Source organism: Macrobrachium rosenbergii, chromosome 19 (assembly GCF_040412425.1).
Source record: "Macrobrachium rosenbergii isolate ZJJX-2024 chromosome 19, ASM4041242v1, whole genome shotgun sequence".
NCBI lineage: Eukaryota > Metazoa > Arthropoda > Malacostraca > Decapoda > Palaemonidae > Macrobrachium > Macrobrachium rosenbergii.
This window is the reverse complement of record NC_089759.1, coordinates 24,386,657-24,408,553: the sequence shown is the minus strand read 5'-3', so window position 1 is coordinate 24,408,553 and position 21,897 is coordinate 24,386,657. Positions and strand designations below refer to the sequence as shown.

At 36.4% G+C, this 21,897-nt stretch overlaps 1 protein-coding gene across 1 annotated transcript in view; it reads left to right on the top strand.

Moving 5' to 3' along the window:
* LOC136848742 (uncharacterized) overlaps positions 1 to 21,897 on the top strand; it is a 557,848-nt gene that overhangs the window by 373,503 nt on the left and 162,448 nt on the right. The window contains exon 3 of the mRNA XM_067121294.1: positions 18,642 to 18,842. Within this exon, the coding sequence (XP_066977395.1) occupies positions 18,642 to 18,842 (201 nt within the window). The remainder of the gene's footprint in view (positions 1 to 18,641; positions 18,843 to 21,897) is intronic.

Below are 21,897 nucleotides of genomic sequence, written 5' to 3'. Positions count from 1 at the left end.
TTGAGGGTATCGTTTCTATTGCCGCAGTATAAATTAGCCAGAGAAAGTGAAAGCGGACTCTATTGCTTGGCGGGAACCTGGCACAGGATTCACAAAGCAGGGTGTCGATTATCATGATTTTTTTCAAACGCTGAGGTAATAGACAAAGAGTGACAGTTCCGTGCTGTTTAGACATTCGGTAATATTATCATATTACACAGATTAGATTTGGGATTTCTTGAGAGCAAAGACTCGTTTACATTGTTGCTCGAGTGCCCTCACTGGTCTCGTCTCGTTAAACTAATTTAATAATAATAACGATTACATTGCCTTGCTGTTAGTAGCGTGCTTAAGGACAAGTGCAGTTTTTTTTTAAACCGTTAATGTTGATATGCAATAAAATTATATTGTTTTTCTGCATCAAAATAAGGATTCAGTGCATTGAAGCAGAACCCTCTGAAAATTGTAGTTGATCAATTAAACGTTAGATTTCGAATTTAAATGACTTGTTTGCCATCTCATATTGCGCCTCTACTTTCCCAAATGTTTGTTAATGCTTTGATTAAATCAGTTTTTTTTTCTGGTAAAGTTGTTAATGCGTACGACGAAAACATCTGTCTGAGAATTTGGAATATAAGCTTTGAGTTATTTCCTTCAAATTACCAAATCGGATCTTATTCTAGCCATGGTCTCTCAAAATTTCATTTGCACCTTGCCCGTTTGCCAGTTGAGTATTGCCTCTTAATTTTTAGTTCATGCACATATAAAAAGCTTTAGAATTTGCACTGAAACTGATTCTAAACCTTTACGCCGTTTGTGTTCACTTTTAAACCGTTTCCATGATGAAATCCCAAGACTAATTCCTTTTCAGATGAGTCCGAGCCTTTCGGTTCATTGCCTTAAACATTCTTTTGCCGACCTCCTGATATTCTTTTGTTTTAAACTTTCTACTGATTTAACAGTTATTTCAAATTATTAGGCCTAAAACGAAGTGGGACTGGGCTTAAACAAGAACTGAAATTTCTTTCATGTGTGCCTTTTTCTTTTGGACCCCTTAATATCATGAGATTTGTCTATTTTGTGTCTTATTTTATTGTTTCTAGTCAGCGCTCGGAGATGGAATATATTGCATTTACATTATTTAAATGGGATCATTCAGAGCCTTTGAATTAAACCCTACGGTGTAAGTGAATTATGCCAGACTTTCTATATACGGAAGATATAAGGAAGGAAGGGTATGGAAAATCATAAGTAAACCCTCTTCTTGTTAACCAAACACGACGACGTACGGTTTTATCTAGAATGTAGAAAATAAGATTGGCTGGTCCCACCGACTTGTTAGTCAGGATCCCCCAGTCTTCAGGAACCGAGAGTCGCTTCCTTTTAGGCAGTAGAGACGAAGATGGAAATTATAGTTTGGCCGCAATTTTAGGAGAGAATCTATTTTACAATGCTAGTGGCATTTTAGTTTTTTGTAAAAGAAAACTATTGTGCCGGCTTTATCTGTCCACCCGCACTTTTTCTGTCAGCCCTCAGATCTTAAAAACTGAGGCTAGAGGGCTGCAAATTTTTATGTTGATCATCCACCGTCCAATCATCAAACACCAAATTGCAGCTAGGTAGTTTTTTTCTATTTAAGGTTAAAGCTAGCCATAATCGTGCTTCTGGCAACGATACAGGACAGGCCACCACAGGCCGTGGTTAAAGCTTCTTGGGCTGCGGCTCATACAGCATGATAACGAGACCACCGAAAGATAGATCTGTTTTCGGTGGCCTTGATTATACGCTGTACAGACAACTCGATTGCGCCGAAGAAACTGGGGCGCATATTTTACTTGTTGAAGTTTGATTATGGATGCTGGTATAATTCGGAAATTGACTTCTTTGAATCATTTTTTTATATAGCTGACCTGTGTTGTATGTATATGTATGTATATGTATATATATATATATATATATATATATATATATATATATATATATATATATATATATATATATATATATATATATTGTTATTTTTTGTTAACTCATGAAAAGTCTGAAGGTCTTTTCGGCAATAGTGACCTAGGTAATATAAAAGCAAACTAGTCTTAAGTCATTCAATCAACCTGTTCAACCTGTGTCTTTTTATGAAGCTGGTTAGCCGTCATTTAAGAGGGCCAGACTTCATTCAGGAAGCTTTGCTTGTTTCCGTCTCGACAACTCTCATAAATAACTGCGGCGTTGTATTGTGTCAAATTTTCTTCTATATTCATCCAGTCTTATTTGGTCTTTTCAGTGCAACAGAATTTTTTTTTTTTTTTTTTTTTTTGTCTTGTGTCTTTTCAGTTATTCCGTCGTTCTTCCAGTAGTCTTGCGTGCACCTCTGATTAGCTGTCTTGTGTGTAAACACTGGTCTTACATAACTTCTCTACAAATTATTATCATTTAATTTTCTGCCATTTTTATTTTATTCTCTTAAATCAATTCCCTGAGAGGTGAATTGAGAGTGACAAGAATAAGTAGATTAAGTTTTCGTCAGGAGGGCGGGGCCCTCGGGAGATCTGTTAAGAATATTCTGATAATTCGCCCCCTTTATGGGTAGCTTCCTCATCGAGTGGCGACAAGTCTTGTGAAGTTATTAAGTTTAGAAATTCTTCAGGTCTACAAAAACCTGGTCCATATTTAGAGCGTAACGAACACACGCAACGACGGACTACTAAGTGCTAAAAGAGACGGGGTTGAACGGAACGTAGGGGGAGAGAGAGAGAGAGAGAGAGAGAGAGAGAGAGAGAGAGAGAGGGGGGGGGGGGGTTTGCATCCAATTTAGATGGTTAACATTAAAAAGGAAAATAAATTCTTCAGACACTTTCTCCGTTCCGTATCAGTTTTCTCTCTCTCTCTCTCTCTCTCTCTCTCTCTCTCTCTCTCTCTCTCTCTCTCAAGCGTATCGAGAGTTACATAAGGCGTCAGGAGCGCGCACACACACACGCGCCCAGCAAAAACTAGTAATGATTTTTGATCTGACGGGATGTTTGGGACCTCGGCCAAGGGTCAGGATTTATTTTTTTCACTTCGCGCAAGTTTCGTAGAATGACAGAGCTGTGTTACGCAGCTATCTCTTATAGCAGGCGATTGTTTTTGCCGTCGGAACTTTCTAAACCTCATAAGAAATCCAAATAAAGGATTGGGTGAATTGCAGCAAATATCGCTGCTAACAATCTGACTCTGCATTAGATAGTGGTAATGAAATAATGACCCTGTGAATCACCCTGGGTCACCTTGTCAGCTTGAACTCTCTCTCTCTCTCTCTCTCTCTCTCTCTCTCTCTCTCTCTCTCTCTCTCTCTCTCTCTCTCTCTATATATATATATATATATATATATATATATATATATATATATATATATATATATATATATATATATATATATATCACATTTACGCACATTGTACTCACGTGACTTTTTATTCACAAACATTAAGCCACACATATCGTTTAATATTGAATTCATTATGCCGTGGCTTAAATTTGTACATTGTATTATATATATATATATATATATATATATATATATATATATATATATATATATATATATATATAGTGCGTGCGTGTGTGTGTGCGCGCACGCAGGGAAGTCGCGTCTCCCTTGGAGGGGGTGGCTCAAACGGTGTTGTACTGTACTTTGTCATCCACAGTTCATAATTTTCTAGTATCGACTTTTCCTCTATGGGAAATATCTTTAGACATGTATGCCCTTCAGTTCTAAGAAGGACGATCTCTCAATAGTGAAGTTCTTTGTGGTTATTGTAGATCTCACTCTTTGCTTATCCTTCAAGTTACAAGTTGCCAGTGTAAATGAATAAAGATCGAAGCTGTTCAAGTTACAATTTCTTAACTTAAATTTACAGTCCTTCTGGCATAGTATTTTCTGTCTTGATTGTGGCAACGTATTTCTGTCAGCTGTCAGGTTATTGCCTCCAAACGTTGCTCCTAGAGGCCAGTGTTAATGGCACAGCTTGAGCCTAAGTGTTAGTATACAATTTTCCAAAGAATTTTGGCTGCTAGTTGCAAAGTCTGGCGACGAGATGATAAAAGATGCCCGAAATTAGTGCGTGCTATGCTTCCTTTTGTAAATTCACATCGAGTGTTGATGTTTTGAGGATCGCTTTTCTTACCTCCTGCAGAATCATTGTGATAAAAGTGGAGCAGCGTTTCCTTACGTTCTGAAATGTGTATGTGCATGTATGTATGTAAGCATGTGTAGATATATAATATATATATTATATATATATATATATATATATATATATATATATATATATATATATATATATATATATATATATGAGAGAGAGAGAGAGAAAGATTGAGAGAGGAGTTTATGTTCAAGGTTTCTTCAAGAAATAAAATGGAATACATTGGTCATTATATATATATATATATATATATATATATATATATATATATATATATATATATATATATATATATATATATATATATATATGAGAGAGAGGGAGAGAGATTGAGAGAAGCGTTTGCGTTCAAGGTTTCTTCAAGAAATAAAATGGAATACATTGGTCATTATATCTTGTTTGATTAAAGACATCGGAATTTTAAGATCCATCAATCCCAAGTCATGAGGATTTGGTGTTACTTGCGGGGCTAATGTCCAGTTCGAGAGACTATAATGAGCCCACAAAGCCGTCTATTGACTGAGGGGCGTGGTGGCGGTGGCGGTTTTCATCATGCATGAGCGTATTGACTCTTGAGGCTAAATTATTTTGATCTTTTTTTCAATCTTTGGCTCATGCCTCAGCAGTGCCAAGGTTAAAGTGGTGTCCAAATACGGTGATTGAGTAACAGATTGTGACGTTAGTGCTCACTGTAGCGAAGATTAAGTCTTCCGACGTCTCCGCCCAATTTTCACTTTCCCTTCCATTTGGTGTGTGCAGGTCCAGTTTTCGAGTAAATTGTGCCAATTTTTGCTTAACATTGGTGCGTATTTTCTCCTCGACCTTCGGTATCACAGTGATTTTATCATATGCAGTTTAATCATTGTTTTAGTTTCACTTTGTGGTCTGTTAGTTGCTACCCTTGTTAAAACATGATTGATCAGAATGAAAAGACAACTTCGTTATTATTCCTAAAATGCACAGTTTATGTCACTTTATCGTACCACCACCGGCCTGGCATTAAACTTGCCGTTAATGCATGGATAGTATGCGTTATATCAAGGAGTGTTTTGCTCTCTCTCTCTCTCTCTCTCTCTCTCTCTCTCTCTCTCTCTCTCTCTCTCTCTCTCTCTCTCTCTCTCACGTACCCCTACGAAGTTGTTAATCTTACCAACCGAAAACTAATACAAAGGAAGGGATACGTTTATTTATCTTGGGATCGAATCGCGACTCCAGTGCTGGTGGTGTAGGACTAAAAACAGAGAAGAAATACTATAATATTTGCCGAGGATGCAGCCGGATTTAATGGTGTATCACTATTGAGTATAATGATATCACCGCACGGAGATTCGGTTGCACAAATTTGTTGCATGGTTTGTGCACTCTAGTTGCTTATCGTTCGAATAACTCTTGTTGAAAACAAAAGGCTTTAACCCCAAATGGAGATTTTATGCATATTTTTTTATCATCAGTCATTATATGCAACTTATGAATAGAATACCTTCGTTATCTAGTTGTTGAATCTCATTACCGTATATCAGAGCGCAGCTAAAGGTTATCCTGAGCATGGATTCTTAATTGCGTAATTATACCGGGGGCGGGCTAAGCCGGGTGAACGATTTGGGTACGCGAGTAATTAACTGTAAATATAAGTGAATTAATTTATTCCTATTCACTGAAACACTTACAAACTTGTTAGATCTATGCAAGTTTCGAAGTGCCTCATAAATGATAAATGTTCGATTTTCTTTTAAGAAGATAAAAGGGCAGACATGCCGATCTCGAATATGGGTATCGATCAGCTTCCTCTAGAAATACCAAAACTGTAGTGGAGGGCTGGTACGGCGTGCTCACTGACCCGTATCCTGTCTCACCTGTCCTGCCCTCCTACTCACCTTGGGGGATGGAGAAGAAGAGGAAGATGAGAAGGAAGACAGAGAAACTGAACTGCCTTTCAATCTGAGAAAGAGAGTGTGAGAGGTGGTGGGGTAAGGGAGGGTTCCAGTAATTTTTTTTTTAACCAAACGCGAGAACTTTTGTTTTTATTGCTATACGACGTATATGGCAAAGGTCCTCGGGTGCTTAACAAGTTCCTGTAGGAATCCATTAAAGTTAAATTGCGTATATGCTTACGTTTTGAGGAACTGAGCCATGATTTAGATTATTTTAAAGTACATATGAGGTGCCTTTAAGTTATTTGGAAGGCAAAGACGACCCTTAGATTGAGCGTTGGTCTTTGATCCTATTAAAATAATAAAGGCAAAAACTACGAACGAAATCATTTAAAATTAATCAAGACTTCCTAGAGCTTATACATCCATGACCGATTATGTTTTCTTCGCTGTCTTCTGTGAAAGGAGTTCATAATTTATTCATTTAATTGAGATGGAGTTAAATTATTTATGTTAATCATTAGAAGAGAAAAATGGGGTAAAGAATTTTTTGTACTAAAACTGCAGTTTTTCATGTCTTCTGTCGAAGAAGCGAAAGTGTAAGTAATAGTTAAGTGAATGTTGCTGTGTGTGTGTGTGTGTGTGTGTATAGGAGTATTCGATGCGTTGCTGATAAGCCTTATGTGTAGGGATGGGAAATGGCCGAGTTTTCTGCAGACTTATATATATATATATATATATATATATATATATATATATATATATATATATATATATATTATATATATATATATATATATATATATATATATATATATATATATATATATATATATATATATATATATATATATATATATATATATATATAAAACCATGAAGCCACAAATGTCGCTTAATATGAAATCCACGCTGCCTCGGCAGTGCCGTCCATTTATCACTTACAAATTCCCCTTCGGTGATAATTCCCCATCGGGGATATTCCCGAGGCAGCGTGGATTTGATATTAAGCGACATTTGTAGCTTCATGATTATATATAAATCACGGTGTGATAAAAAATTTCATATATATATATATATATATATATATATATATATGTGTGTGTGTGTGTGTGTGTGTGTGTGTTGTACACAGGCACGCACACATATATATACAGAATATATACACGCTCATATATAACAGTAATTATAATAGTTTATTGTAACATTTTAATTCCACCATGAGTTTGGTACAGGCTATTGAATTTTTTTTAAAATAAAGTGATGAAATCACTAGTATTGCCAACTTTTTCAAATTATTGCTACGAATTTAAACAAGTTCCATTTTGTATGTATGGTAGCTTTCATTTTTAAAAGAATTTTATCTGTATATTCAGTGATTCATTCTTTTTAGATGCAACGGTACTCCATAAAGAGCCCTTAACAATGTCGCCCTATTAATTTTGTGTTAACCTTGTTAGCTAAACAACACTTCACACTCTGGGCAAAGGGTATGCACAGTTTTTATATAACTTATTATCATATATTATCATTTTAAAAAAGCGACCGCTGCGTGTTTTTAGTAGAATGGACTCAACATCCCTGTAGCCTGTATCTCTAACCCGGAGTTTGGTCGGTAAATCTTGGCAAAATTAAATACGCATGATTAGTGGCCCCTAAGGAACATCTCGACCATGGTATCAGTTGGTTAAGCGGTTCTTGATAAATTTGTAAATATTCAGCCAGTCATAATAAAGAATATAGTAACAGTTTTCTAAATGGGTTGAGAATCAGTCATGGCAAGTTTGGGTTAATTTGGTTCTGTGTTCTCAAAAAGGATCACTTGATGGCAACAGGCCGCTTGTGGCCTTTGGCCAAATATGGATACTATCAGTCAGGCTTCTCTTGTTTCTGATGCATGGCTATTTATCAGTAGCCAGGAAAAAAAATGATAAACTGCGATATATATATATATATAAGGTTTACGTTTAAATTTTCGGGAGCCTCGGTAAGCCGTCTTACAACATCGACCAAAATCTTGCAACTTGAACCCCCGAGTCTCGCCTTAATCCGGCGTGGCTCCCTTGTCCACGTAGGTGTAAAGTGGGCAGCCTGCTCCCTTTCTGCTTGCCGACAACCATTTGGGAGCTCTCGGTGACTTGTAAGAGTAGGTATTCAAGATTAGTGCGGGGAATTTTGGTGTGGTCCGTTGATTTACTGCGTCTCTACCACAGAGTAGGAGATTTTATTTCATTCTCTCTCTCTCTCTCTCTCTCTCTCTCTCTCTCTCTCTCTCTCTCTCGTAGTACAACTCTGTCGTTGTTTTGAAATCATGTATTAAAGAGGATGAAATTTTTAAGCACACGCATGAGTTTCCGGTTTACTTATTCGCCAGTTTTAATCTACTTTAATTAACAATCAGTGAAAACTTATGCACTGGCCTAAGGAAGTGGCGACCTCACCTCCCACCTTGCATAAGGTGCATTCAGTCATTGCAGACGCAGGGAAGTTTGTCACCGTAGGGAAGTAGTGCCGTCAGTGCACCTCACACGGTGCACTGCAGGCGTTATGTAATGTTCTTTGCAGCGTCCCTTCGGCCCGTAGCTGCAACCTGTTTTTCTGTTTACTGTACCTCCGTTCATATTCGCTTTCTTCCATCTTGCTATCCACCCTTCTCAAACAGTTGTTTCATAGCGTAACTGCCATGTTTTCTTCCCGTCACACCTTTAAAACCTATTTACTCTGTGTCCGTTTCAGCGCTGAATGACCTCATAGGTCCCAGCGCTTGTCCTTTGGCTTAAATTCTGTAATACTTTTCATTCCTATGAATAAAGTCCAGTCAACCCACGTGATCGCCATGCCTTGAGGGTGCAGCATTCACTCACGTTAGCAGGGTCCGTGGATTGCTCCCGGTTTACCACCCAGCTATAATTAGGGACGATTGTCCGTTGGTGTCAAGATAAAGGGGCATGGGATTATAGCCTTACCCCTCAAGACTTGCTTCGAAACCTAAGGATGTACCCTTGTGGAACCAAACACCCCGGCCCCAGGGAAATAAAGGTGACATGACTTGACTCTCAAGATGAAGATTTTTTAACTAATAATATGAATAGAGCATTATTGGGTGCGACACTGCACCTTACAGTTCCTGCCTTTTTGCTTATATTTAAAATTTTCTTATCATAGTTCACATTTCTTCATTAATTTTACCTGTATTTAATCTTACACTTTTTTTTTATTTGTATCTAATCTAATCTATCACATCCTCGTGGTTTCAAGCCCGGCCCTTTTTAATTTTGCTTTTTCTAGGTTGCTCGTCCGTATGGCTCAGTGGATGTTGGCCTTAGGCATGCATCAGATTAGTCCATAAATATTAAAAAAATTCAAAAGCCATTTATCTGATAATTTTTGTGATGTACCAACATCACGTTATTACGATTTTAATTCCAATGCCGTCCTAGGAATTCGCGTTGAAAATGACCGATATAGGAAAGACTAAACTATTAAGCATTCAAACTTTGAAATCAAGAGCAGTAAAATTGTTGTGAGCATAAATTCATTCTCTAGAGATGAGAATTCTGGTTTGAGTTTGTTTGGTCGAATTACGAGTGCCAAAGTAAATCCCCCAACACCTACCCCCCCAAAAACATACACACACAAACTGGTTATATAATCAGTATGCAAGACTCGGGCAGATGTGACGGGAACGCTTGTTTCTTGACCATCTATACAGAATTTCTTTTCAGTGAGACAGTTATTCAGAAAAAGAATGGTTTTAATTTGAAATTGCTACAGTTAATCTCGAATATTTATTAAGTCCATCATCACTTGAGATTTTTCAGAACGTCATTGCCTGTGGACTATCCAAATATTTCCTTTTTATCATGACTACGCTTGAATAGAAGCTTTCCAAAATTATCTGCTTTCACCCTTTTAACAAAATTGAAGACAACATTTATATGATTTTGTAATTGTATTGTACTTTATCAAGCGCATTATTTGTCCTTGTCTATTAATTATTTGAGTTCACAGATTCTTGGAAGGTGAATAAATGTATGTAAACAGGTAGGTAAAGGTGAAAATTATCTTTTCTCTTGGCCTCATTCTTTCAGTGAATCAGTTACCAGTGTAATAAATTAAAGTAATTTTTAACAAAATTTTCTCCTACTATAAAAAACAAGGAAAATATGCTTAACCGTGCAGTACTGATATAAATTGCATTAAGCTATAGATAATTGGAAAGGCCATTTATTAAACTTTTTCGGGGTTAGAAAAAAATTGCATGATTTTTACGAAGTATTTTTTGCCAGCAAAGTGTATAAACCTTTGTTCTGGTCTAACTACAACTCTGTTTTATCGCTCTTGTTGCTATTTTTGTGTGCACAGTTCAATTATTCAGCCAAAAGGAGAAGTATAACATGAACATCTAATCTTAGGCAAAGAAGTGTATCACAAAGCAAGTTCTTGATAGAGAATCTAGAAGCTTGTAACCTTTCGCTGACGTCTTAATTCACAATAGCCAGCATTAATAGCTTCAAACTGTGCCTTTAGAAGGCAATTTATGTTAGTGTTGGAAGATTGATAGTAAATTTATATCATATTTTGTTGTAAGCAAAAACTTTTGTACAGCAAAGTCATTTTGACCTTTTATTTTTTCTTATTTTGATTTCGAAAATTGTTCAGTGAATTACCATTATCCAACTTTAAAGTGGCATTAAAATTAGTATCCTAGCATGAAAACTAAATTTATATAAACCGATCCAAGAGGAATATCGCTGGGCGCAAATGCGGTCACCAAGGAATGAAGATACCGTGGTCGGGAGTTAAACCCTAGAAAAAGTACGATATATAGATACACATTGCCTTTATATAGAGGAGTTGACAATCCTTGTTCCGTAGTGTTTTAGAGTAACTTGAAACTTTCAAATATTTCTTTCGATTAAACTTTACGTTGAGACTTCATCTTCACAGCAGATAACAGTGAGTTCCAGTCATTTTATAAAAATTATCAGTATTAAACATGAACATTTCCTCTGCTTGTACATAATAACTAAATTTTTAAAGATACCACTGTCATTTAATTAAGTTACCTTACACATGCAATAATTTAGTGACCAACTTGAAACCTTGTCCCCGTAGTGACTAACTTTATTACAGGCGGCCTAAGAATCCGTTCGTGATTAAGGATATTTGTCTTGTGTGATTTTCCTTAGTCCTGTTTAGTTTCTATATTAAATGATGCATATTGCTATAAACGTATACTGCTTATCTTTACTCGGAGTGCGACTGTACATCAGGTAAAAGTTAAATCAGTGTTAAATTATTTCCGTGAATCTGGGATAAGAACTTTCGATGCATGTTACATATCTGTTGTTTCTCTACGGTCTTCTAAAAGGCGTCAACTACATGACACGAGTTACGGCCAGCCGTAATTGGGCAATTGATTCTGTCGAGTAGCAATTAATTTAGTTATTCCTTAATAACAAGATGGCCGTCGCGTCCTGTTGGAAGCACACGAAGAAGAGGAAGGGATATATTAATAGAATACGTCACAGGCAAATAATTGGTTTATTGAAGGAAATACGTGGTTAAGCTCTAACGAATCAACAGATACTGGTAGTAACGTGCCTTGAAGCAAACCACCTGTATCAGGGATACTTATCCATATAATGGTTTGAATTACGCTAATGATAGCGTAGTGGAAGGGTACCGTAGATTATTTAATTTAGGTTAATAGTGTTAAATCAAAACTAAATTGCATCGTCACATGTTCTGTTTGACGCTATTATACTGTAATTGTAAATGGACGTTAAGATTCATTTGATCATTTCTCACTGAACGATGCCACTTATCACGTTATGACCACCTCTGTAATGCATAAATGACATATCTGGCTGAATGCATAATCACAAACTCACCCCCGCTTTTATTAATTGATTGAGCTGGTACGGTACAGTTTCCTGTGAGCTTGAAATTGTGTGGCAGTGAAACACTCGCCAAAGATCCTCAGAACGTCTGTGCGCTTTTCAAAATGCTGAAAGTCTTTATTCCTTTATCCTTTGTGGGAAAAATGAGAGACTGTCTTCGTGGAAATGTTTTGCATATTGACTCGAAATACGTATAGTCTGTTTCTGCATCCTCGAGCATCTTTTATGTCTGCATAACATCCTGATGGATATGTTTTGTCTCGGTTCCCTTACATAAATTTTTGACGTCTGGTCAGGTGTTCTAATCAACATTTCTTGTTTCCCTCTTTCGTGTCATAGAATGTCGTAATTTCGAAATGTATCTTTGTTGTTACCTCAGAAAGGTCAGAAAAATCATTTTACTGTTCCCCCATATCCTGCCATTTTCATGTATGGCAATTAGAATGACTTCAGGACTGTGTTCCCACATTTACCCCGCATTTTGTAAGGATCTTGGGCGCGAATTGATTGATCATTTTAATTTAGACGCAGTAGAGTTTTGTTTCCTCTTTTGCTTCCAGAGTTTTAAGAAGAAATGCCTGCTGATGCTTGATTTCCATTCTCTCTCTCTCTCTCTCTCTCTCTCTCTCTCTCTCTCTCTCTCTCTCTCTCTCTCTCTCTCTCCGTATTAGCCATCCTAGATTTACACTTTTTATTCGTTCTGATTTCTCTCCATTTATAGGGAGGATATCCATTTTAAGGAATTGAGACATATCTAGTTGATATGAGTTGTTTTATTTTTCATTCATGCATATAAATGCACACAAAGGAGTCTTGTTATAGTGCCATTGAATTTGGATTTTGTTTTTTCTACCTGTCATCTTTGATAACGAGATCATGTCTGAATTAGAATTCTGCAGTCTGATGAAGTTTAGTGCCCCCAAGACATCATACCACTTATCATTCTCTCTCCTCTGATGAAGCTTAGTGCCCCCAAGACATCATACCACTTATCATTCTCTCTCCTCTCTCATATCCACACAGCACCATTAATGATAATTCTGGGTTTTCCTTGGCAAATTCCTTCGCTGCATTGGATATTAATTAAATCCTGTTTTACATTTTATAATTGTCGTTATTCAAACTTAAAAATATAAACTGTATTTGAAATTCCAATTAAAAACTGTTAGTAATATAACTTGTATTTTGAATTCCAATTAAATTTGGAAATGAATAGGCCCTTTTTCTTTCCAAAACCAGCTTATACAAAACATTTCTCACCATGCTCGAGTGATCATGTTTCCAAGTGTTTTACTCAAGGCCGACACAGGAGACCTCACAGGGCTGACTTCGGAGGCAGAGGTCGCAATTTTACAGAATCTGCGCGGCTTTCACTTGGAGTCGAATGAGGAATCTTTAACATTCTATTTTGTGTGCACTACTTTTTTTTCGGTACATTTTATGATCCTACAAGATTTTATTTATAAATTGGTTTGCCCCCTAGCCACGGCACCAGGTCATTTGACGTGAAGTTCATCAATTTTAATTCTTTTGTCGGCTTCTCCTATCTAGTTTACTTCAGATAACAGGCCAGAATAATTTATCTTCATCTACCTTTTTAAGGTGAGAAGAGTCTGAATGGTAAAAATTGTCGTTTGGTGCAAGTGTATGAGACTGACTCTTCTACAAAGGGGTCAGAGACATCTTTAATATCGTCTTTTGTGGATAAAACCCGCACGCTGAAATGGCAGATCGTGATAGTGAATAAGTGAAATATTGTATAAAGGTGGAGGTGAAGCGTTCATCATAACTGATTCCGTGGGCGATTAATTCATGAGTGCTTTCACAAGTCGCATGTGCTTTTCCTTGACCGCCGACGGTTTGTGCGTAGCTGCTTTTGCAATTCCAGTCCCTAGTGTCAGTGTTCAGGTTAAGTAGATAAGAGACATTGTCAACATAAATCTCCATGCATGTGCAAGCGACGCCCTCGCTTTGTAAGACCAGGCTTTGACCTGACAACTAACAGCCCTCCCACACAATCGCGACCAGGTACGGCTGTCATACCACTTCAAGTCTTATCTATGTAGGTAAATGTTCCCAGGCCTCTGGCTCCTATACCCGCTACTCCTGTCAGCTGTTTTTCTGCAGCGTGGTTTTTTTTCTTCTTTTTTTTTTTCCTTGAACTCCCGGATTATGGTTTGTCTACTGATTTACTCCTTCAGGTGACAGAGTATCTTGTCTGACCTCCGTGACGTCTCTCCCTTTGCCTGAAGCCGCACTGATCTCTGTGGGCTTCGGCACTGATAAAATTTTCTTTGGATTTTGGACAGATTTGCAGTGCCCTTTGAGTGTTGCTCTTAGTGTGTCCGTGTCACTTGTAAGGCAATTTGTCGGTGTCTTCGCAATGCTCATCTAGCCGTAAGTGACTCCATTTGAAGAGAGCGAGTTTGCATTTGGGCTGTTGACTTTTTTTGCACGTATAAGCAAAAGCAAATATATATATTTGTCGTGTGGCTGTGAGTAAGCATATGTATGTAACTTGATGATTATGAAGTTAGTGTTTTATAATATGTGTGTATATATACTGTATACACATATTCATATATGTATTCATATGTGTGTATATATATGTATATATATATATATATATATATATATATATATATATACATACATACATATATATATATATATATATATATATATATATATATATATATATATATATATATATATATATATCTCATATGAATTTTGTCGCCCTCACACGCCTGACTTTTTTTATTCACAAATATTAAGCCACAAATAATTTAATATCGAATTCCCTTTATTTTTGGAACAACTTACACCCAAATGGAATTATCATTGATAAATGCTTCGGCCTCGGCCAGGATTTGAACCTTCGCCTTTGGTTTCGAAACAAAAATAATTCTCTTTGGGTGCAAGTTATTTCCAAGATATAGTGAAATCGGTGCCTAAGTGAACTGCAGGGAATTCTTCATCACATAAGGTTGGCAACTGAGAATGCTTTCATAAAAGGTGATTGATTGAGGACCGTCTTATTTTTCAAGATATTATAAGATGTTTTCTAGTACGTCAAGATTTTCTTTCTTTCTTTAATCCAAATCTCTCTTAAGAGTTGATTCCTATGCAGTTTGCGCCAGTCGCTGCTATTTTCTTTCTGGTTAGTAAATCAAGTTATTTTTATTATTTTTTATTAACCGTTTTGTGTTACATTTTGATTGTTCTTGTTTAAAAAACCTCAGATTTTCCATTTGTTATGTATTTTTATACTTAACCATATCCACGGGTATGTAAATTACCTTCTCAGTGGTACTATACGTATGTTAAGTAGTACGCAGAATCATCCTTCAGGTATTATGTTACTAAGATTTAATTTTGCGCCTATATTTTAAAGAATCTTGGGAAAACTTTGTCCTGAAGTTTAAAGATATTCAGTCAGATAATTTGTTTCCAGTGAAACTAACGACGAGAGCCTCTTTAGTAAGCTCAGCTGCTCGTGACCTTTTAATGTACTGCATCTTGAATAAAACAGTTAATGAATCACGACATTATCTCATTTGTTGAAGGACTAAAGGAGCAATTCATCTCGAGAGTTTATCTCAAAGTATATGAGACTTCGATTGCTTGGGTTGCTCATTGCTGCATTCATGTCTCTCTGGTTCGTGCAACGTGGCTGGCAAGACCGTTTTATGTGTAACTTCTGCAGTATATGCCATTGCAACTTAAGAGATAACACTGCGTGGTGACCACCGATATATCACTGAATAAGTGCTGTTTTATGTAAGGCATAATGGCTCTTAAAGCATTCCTCGGTTATCAGGGATTTCACGGAGAAATCACCATTAAGTAACTTTCTCTCGAACTGCTCAATTGATAAGTCAGTGCAACAAGCGCAGTCAAAGTATTGGTGCTGTCCTGTAAGGCTAATGCATTCTGTTCGCAGTCTCGTAACCCATTAATACACGAATTCCTCTCGGCTGTTGCTGATGTTAATGCTTCTTTAGGCAGCCTCTGAAGAGTCATATTTATTCTTTGTGTTCCTTTATTCACTTTCTTCTCTTATTGCTTTTTTTTGGTTGCTTTATTGTTTTTGCAGGCTTATCTTTAAAAGTCATTTTTAAAGTCTGTAAAAGTAATATCCTCTAACGTGTTTTTTTTCGGCTGCAATGATGTATTTTGCCAGTGGTGGCAGAGCAATTTAATTTTGAAGTGTAACTGGCACGTGACAGAGGATGGCAACTTGGTTCGTTGCATTTCCAGGTACTCTGTAAATGCATCTTTTTGTTATGAACTATGTTAATGATACATTCACACATTTCGCAACATCAGTGTAATTTTGCTTCTATTCTCGAGATATCACCCTAAAAGATAAATGATTTACTAATGGAAATTTAAGAGGAAGTTTTAAGTTGAGATTCCCCATAGCCTATTTCTTTTCACCGTTATGGTTGTGTTTACAAGAATGAGGTTAGAATCCTCAAGCGAAAACGAACAACTCCTGGGAATATGTGACTCTCTCTCTCTCTCTCTCTCTCTCTCTCTCTCTCTCTCTCTCTCTCTCTCTCTCTCTCTCTCATGTAAATGTTGGTAGATAGTGTGTAGGTTTTCTGAGATGTTCTGGAAAAGACGAAGAAACAAAAATAATGCTTCAATCTTTATACTAAACTCGGGAAGCCTTTTTTGTGTAAAAGGCAGCATTTTTCATTGCCTAGGATTAAGATTTAAAGCTATTGCAAGATTTGTTTCTTTCTCTTTCAAGTGTAAGATTTCTAAATAAATCCTTGTTTAAAAACGTGTTCAGAGTAATTGTGGTGGCATAGTAGTAGAGACTAACGTATCCTTATCAACATATACTCTACCCCCAAGGGATTATTTCCTCTTTCGTTTCTCTGTGTATTTATTATTATCAGTTGACCCGTGAAATGTGATATGCAGGAAAACCTGTTAATGTAATTTCACTGGCAGATTTTCTCCTACAGAACAAAGGGCTTCATTACTTGAAAAAAAAAATTAATGTTTTTCTCTTGACAGTCAAGACCGAACCTTGCTATTGAGCATGGTTTATGTTGCTTTTAGTTTGGCATTATCCAGTCCAAAATTATTGTTATCCTAAATCCACAGTCCTGTTACCATTAGTAGCCAATTCGTGATTATTTTCGTATGTTATTCTCGAAGATGGAATCATCTTTTTCTGTCCTTATGAAAGTGACTCTTTATCGCTTTCAATAAAAAAAAATTTTTTTAATGTTTGACTGATATTTAGGAACTTTGTGGCACATTGGCCATGGCCAGTACATTTTTTTTAAAAGAAGCACGTTGGTTCAACAGAACCATTGGTCTCGGTTAAATGGTTTCAAGCCATTAATGCTCCTGTGCTGTCATAAAGTTAAAGATTGACTGAAGAGAATTCGTGATGTAGGCGTTTAGAATTTCGTAACTTTATTTACCGTAGCAAATTGTGACTACGATTTAAAGAATTTTTTTTTAGCTTAGGAAGAGAAAGGTCATTTAGATAACTAAATCATTAAAATAAAGCAGTGAATATTGGTATAGATGATGGAGACAGTAGGAATGGTTAGTTTTCATAGGAAAGGTGAGTAAATCTAAGGCGTGATTTTAGGGAAAAAATGTTCATTATTAGGTAAAGAAGGAATTTAGCGTTCTGCAGTGCATTTTGTATTGCAGAATAGAGTCACTAGCAAATATAGAAGCAGGAATGTATAATCGGACTGGTCTTTTTATACAAAAGAAAACAGGTGGCTACAATTGAGAGTAAATGTATGGGTAATGTTTATGAAAAAATTAGGTGGGAAATATATAGACTTAAGAGGTTGGTTGGAATTGTTTAGAGAGAAGAGAAGAAGAACACCCCGAAAATGCTTCATAAATAAGTTACAGAGCGGTGGTGGCCTTAATACCGGAGAGGTGTAAGGCTTTGTAAGAGAGGAGAATGGTGTAGTATTCGTAACGAGATTGACGTCTGCCGCTAAGTAAACTGCGTAGGTGTATGTTAAGAGAATGAACAAGGTGATGATAGCTGCCTTGTTGTCTCAGTAGCCACGCCTTCTTCAAGGATACGGCTTACAGATGAAAACATATGTTGAACACATGCCATATAAATGTTTGTATGCCGATAACAAAATCATTATATTTTTAGTACACGTCACCTGTTCTGAGTGGTATTTTAAAGGAATAAATTGCTAAGTGTAAGGGGTAGTTGTACGTGGTGTGAATATTAAATAGTAATTGTTTTGATCTTTGCGTTCTGTGACGGTAAAAATTTTTCCGTGTGTGGTTTTGGCTCTGCAGTTATGCTGACAAGAAAATTGTTAGATGTTTTATGTGTAGCCTGCATAAAGCGTACAGTCATTCTTGTGTATGCATGTGTATGTGTGAATATGTGCATATATCCATATATATATATATATATATATATATATATATATATATATATATATATATATATATATATATATATATATATATATATATGCATGTATGTATGTATTATACATGTGTGTCTGTGTGTAAATTTACATACATACATACATACATAAATACCTTGACTGTTTTCTAAGCATTTTGTTCCTTAGTAAATCGGAAGAAGAATAAACCATGAAAAATCACCCCATGCCTGTTAAAGCTGAGGACGTGAATGAAGAAAATTGAATGTTTGCATTTCCTTTTTCTTTTCACAGTGTACTTGGCGCAACTGCTGGTGCTGTGTGCTTGCACATGCATCCCCCCTGCGGCGCTGCCCCATGGCAAGGTCTCCCTGGAACGAGGAGGATTCATCGTCGCTTACAGCTGCAACCCCGGGCACACCCTCGAAGGCACGGCAGTCGCTGTCTGCATCGGTGGGAGATGGTCCACTGCAAGCCCCAAATGTATTGCTGATGGTGAGTGTGTTTGATTGCCCTTTTATCTTTTGCATGGAGATTGCCTTTGCTTTCGTTTGTGCGGAATTGTTATCGCCTGTTCAGTCTGCAAGGAAAGTAAATGGACCATTGTCAGAAGTATTGAAGATTTAAATTGATGAGGCCTTCATTTACTTTCAATGAAGTCTTGGTAAGTGCTTACAACTCATGTTCACTGCAGACCGGTTGCCCTGATATCATTGAAGATGTACTTAGAAAGATTCATGATATTGCGTCAGGTTTAAAAGAGCCACCTCATTTCTACAGAATTCTTTCAAAGTGCGAAGAAAATATTAAAGGGGTTGTAGGAATGATTTTAGCATGAATAACCTTTTATTCTACTTTTTTTTTCAAACAGTATGTACTTCTGCCAGGTGAATTAAAACCGTTTGGTATTTATGTTATCGTCACAGACAGTTCATTCAATATTTCGTTCATCGAGAACTCCTTCATCAGATAAATGGGTGTATTCTGGGTAGTAGCTTTGATTCAAGAATTGTTCGTTTTGCCGATGGCGGCTGGTCTTCCCAGTCTTTCAGCTATCTAAGTACCGATCAGAACTTACATGTATTCTTATATATATAATGTATATATGTATATATACATATATATGTATGTCTATATAATGTATATATATATATTTATATATAATATATATATAGTATATATATGTGTATGTGTATGTATATAACAGTATATATGTGTATATATATAATATATACATATAATTATGTGTACATATATACACATATAAAGTTGTATTTATACAGATGTATGAATTACATAAGCTGTGACGTTAAATGCTTCTCGTAAGAAGTTCTAACGCAAGAAGTCCTTTGCAGTGTCCTTTACATATGTTAAAGGCAGACTTCTGTTCTCTATTTAGAATACGACACGCGACATAATAAAATAGTAGTAACGTTATAAGAATTTTTTATTATCTTGAATCTCATGCATCTTCATTGCATTTACTCTCTCTCTCTCTCTCTCTCTCTCTCTCTCTCTCTCTCTCTCTCTCTCTCTCTCTCTCTCTCTGTATCATCATGATCTCCGTGTATGTCATGGGTCAAAGAAGATTACAAAGCATATCCATTTTTATCAGTATATGCGAAAGACTGCCCTTTGATTCTCCTGACGTTCCCAGGTATTCAGATTTTATTTTGTATGAAAATCTTTTTCTGGATGTTAGCAGCTTTTTTTCTTCTCTCTCTCTCTCTCTCTCTCTCCCCTTGAGGCTTACAGAATACCGGGCCTTACATCCCACCGGATAATCCTTTCTCAGTGTTAGCGTTGAAGTGAATTCGGTTAGGCGGAAAGAGAACCTGGGCGTAAAAAGGGCTTAGTATGAGGTGATACTCTCCTTGCACGGGCATCTCCTCCAACATGCAGGGTATGCGGTCTCGCCAGCCCCGTGGCTGTGTACATTATGGAGCCTTGGTTCAGTTTATCCCTTTGACCTCGAGTCAGCGACCGGAACGTAAGCTGCATGGCCTCCCCGTGCGTGAGCATCTGGGTACGATAGCATTTAATGGGCTATTCGGGATCAGATTTGAAGGCTATAATTTGGGGTCACACACACACACCCCAGACAAAGCTTCAGCTGTCGGAGTCAAAATGATCGCCTGGTCCTTTCTGGTTTCACTTAGCGTAATAATTAGCATGTCATAAATACGCATAACGTGTGCCATTTGCACTTTGACCCCGCACGTAATTGCTTAGTCAAGATCCGTCCGGTTCTCTCAAAAGGTCTCTAATGCCAGGTCTAAGGTGAATTTGCAATGGCCTTGGATAAAAATTCAGTATTGGGAAGGACAAGGGACCTGATAGACGTGTGCCTGAATTAGAAACATTTAATTCAGGAAGTAATTTAGTTGTCTTGAAAAGATATTTATGGCTTTTTAAAATGTATATCCCCGCATCAATTATCGAAGGTCATATCTGGGTCTCGCTTTCTTTGCTGCGTACCATTTATTCAGTTTGTTGACATTCTGATTCTCAGTTGAGATACATTAACGAATTAAGGAGGCAAACTTATTTTAATCCTTTGTTGTCTTTTAATTTATTATGGTTTTTATTTTTTGACGAGGGGCCGGGGGCCTCTTAGTTAACCCAGCGATTTGTGTAGTTTTAATATTCAATCGGCTTTTCTTATACCTCATTTTGCAATGTAATCATTAACTCATACAAACATCTTTGAATGTTCATGAAGTTACTTCACATTACCGTGACTCATGTGAACGTTGAAGGTCATTGAAAGATGGATGAAATCTTTTATTTTTTTTTTTTTTATGTGGGTGATTTTTTTTTCCTTTTAGGTCTTAATGCCCTCTGATTTTCAACCTTTTTTCCGATATATCGGAATAAAAATAAAACTTATAAATGAAATGTAAAAGGGAGGAATTGGCCTAGTGACCTTCAAATGCATCTTAACAAAGATTTAAAAATAGTAGGCTAACCTTACGTTAGTTTCATCACAATAACTGGAGCGTGAATACTTTTTTTAGATTTTTTTTCAGATTTGTTCATCTGAAAAAGGGAGCTTTTTTGTTTTGTTATAAACTTTGAAGTTGGCATTGTAAGTTTTGTCCAGATTTGTTCATGTGTTTTCCCGTGCATTAACATTGTTTTTTTCAAATAGTAGATATTGCTATGACTGACAGAATTCTGCTGTAATCGTCCACACATTAAAGGCGTGAAAAGATGAAGGGAAAGTTATTTGTTAGCAGTATTATAACTTAACAACACTTCTAGGAGATTGTAATGTAAGTTCTCATTATGATGTTCACATTTTGAATTTTATCCGTCTCCGAACTTTAATTACCTCGGAAATTTCGACGATGGACCTTCGAATTACGAAAAGCAGTAGGATCGTAATAAGGGAAAGTTCATAAACAAACAAATAAATAAATGAATAATATATATATATATATATATATATATATATATATATATATATATATATATATATGTACGTATGTGTTTATATATATATATATATATATATATATATATATATATATATATATATATATATACA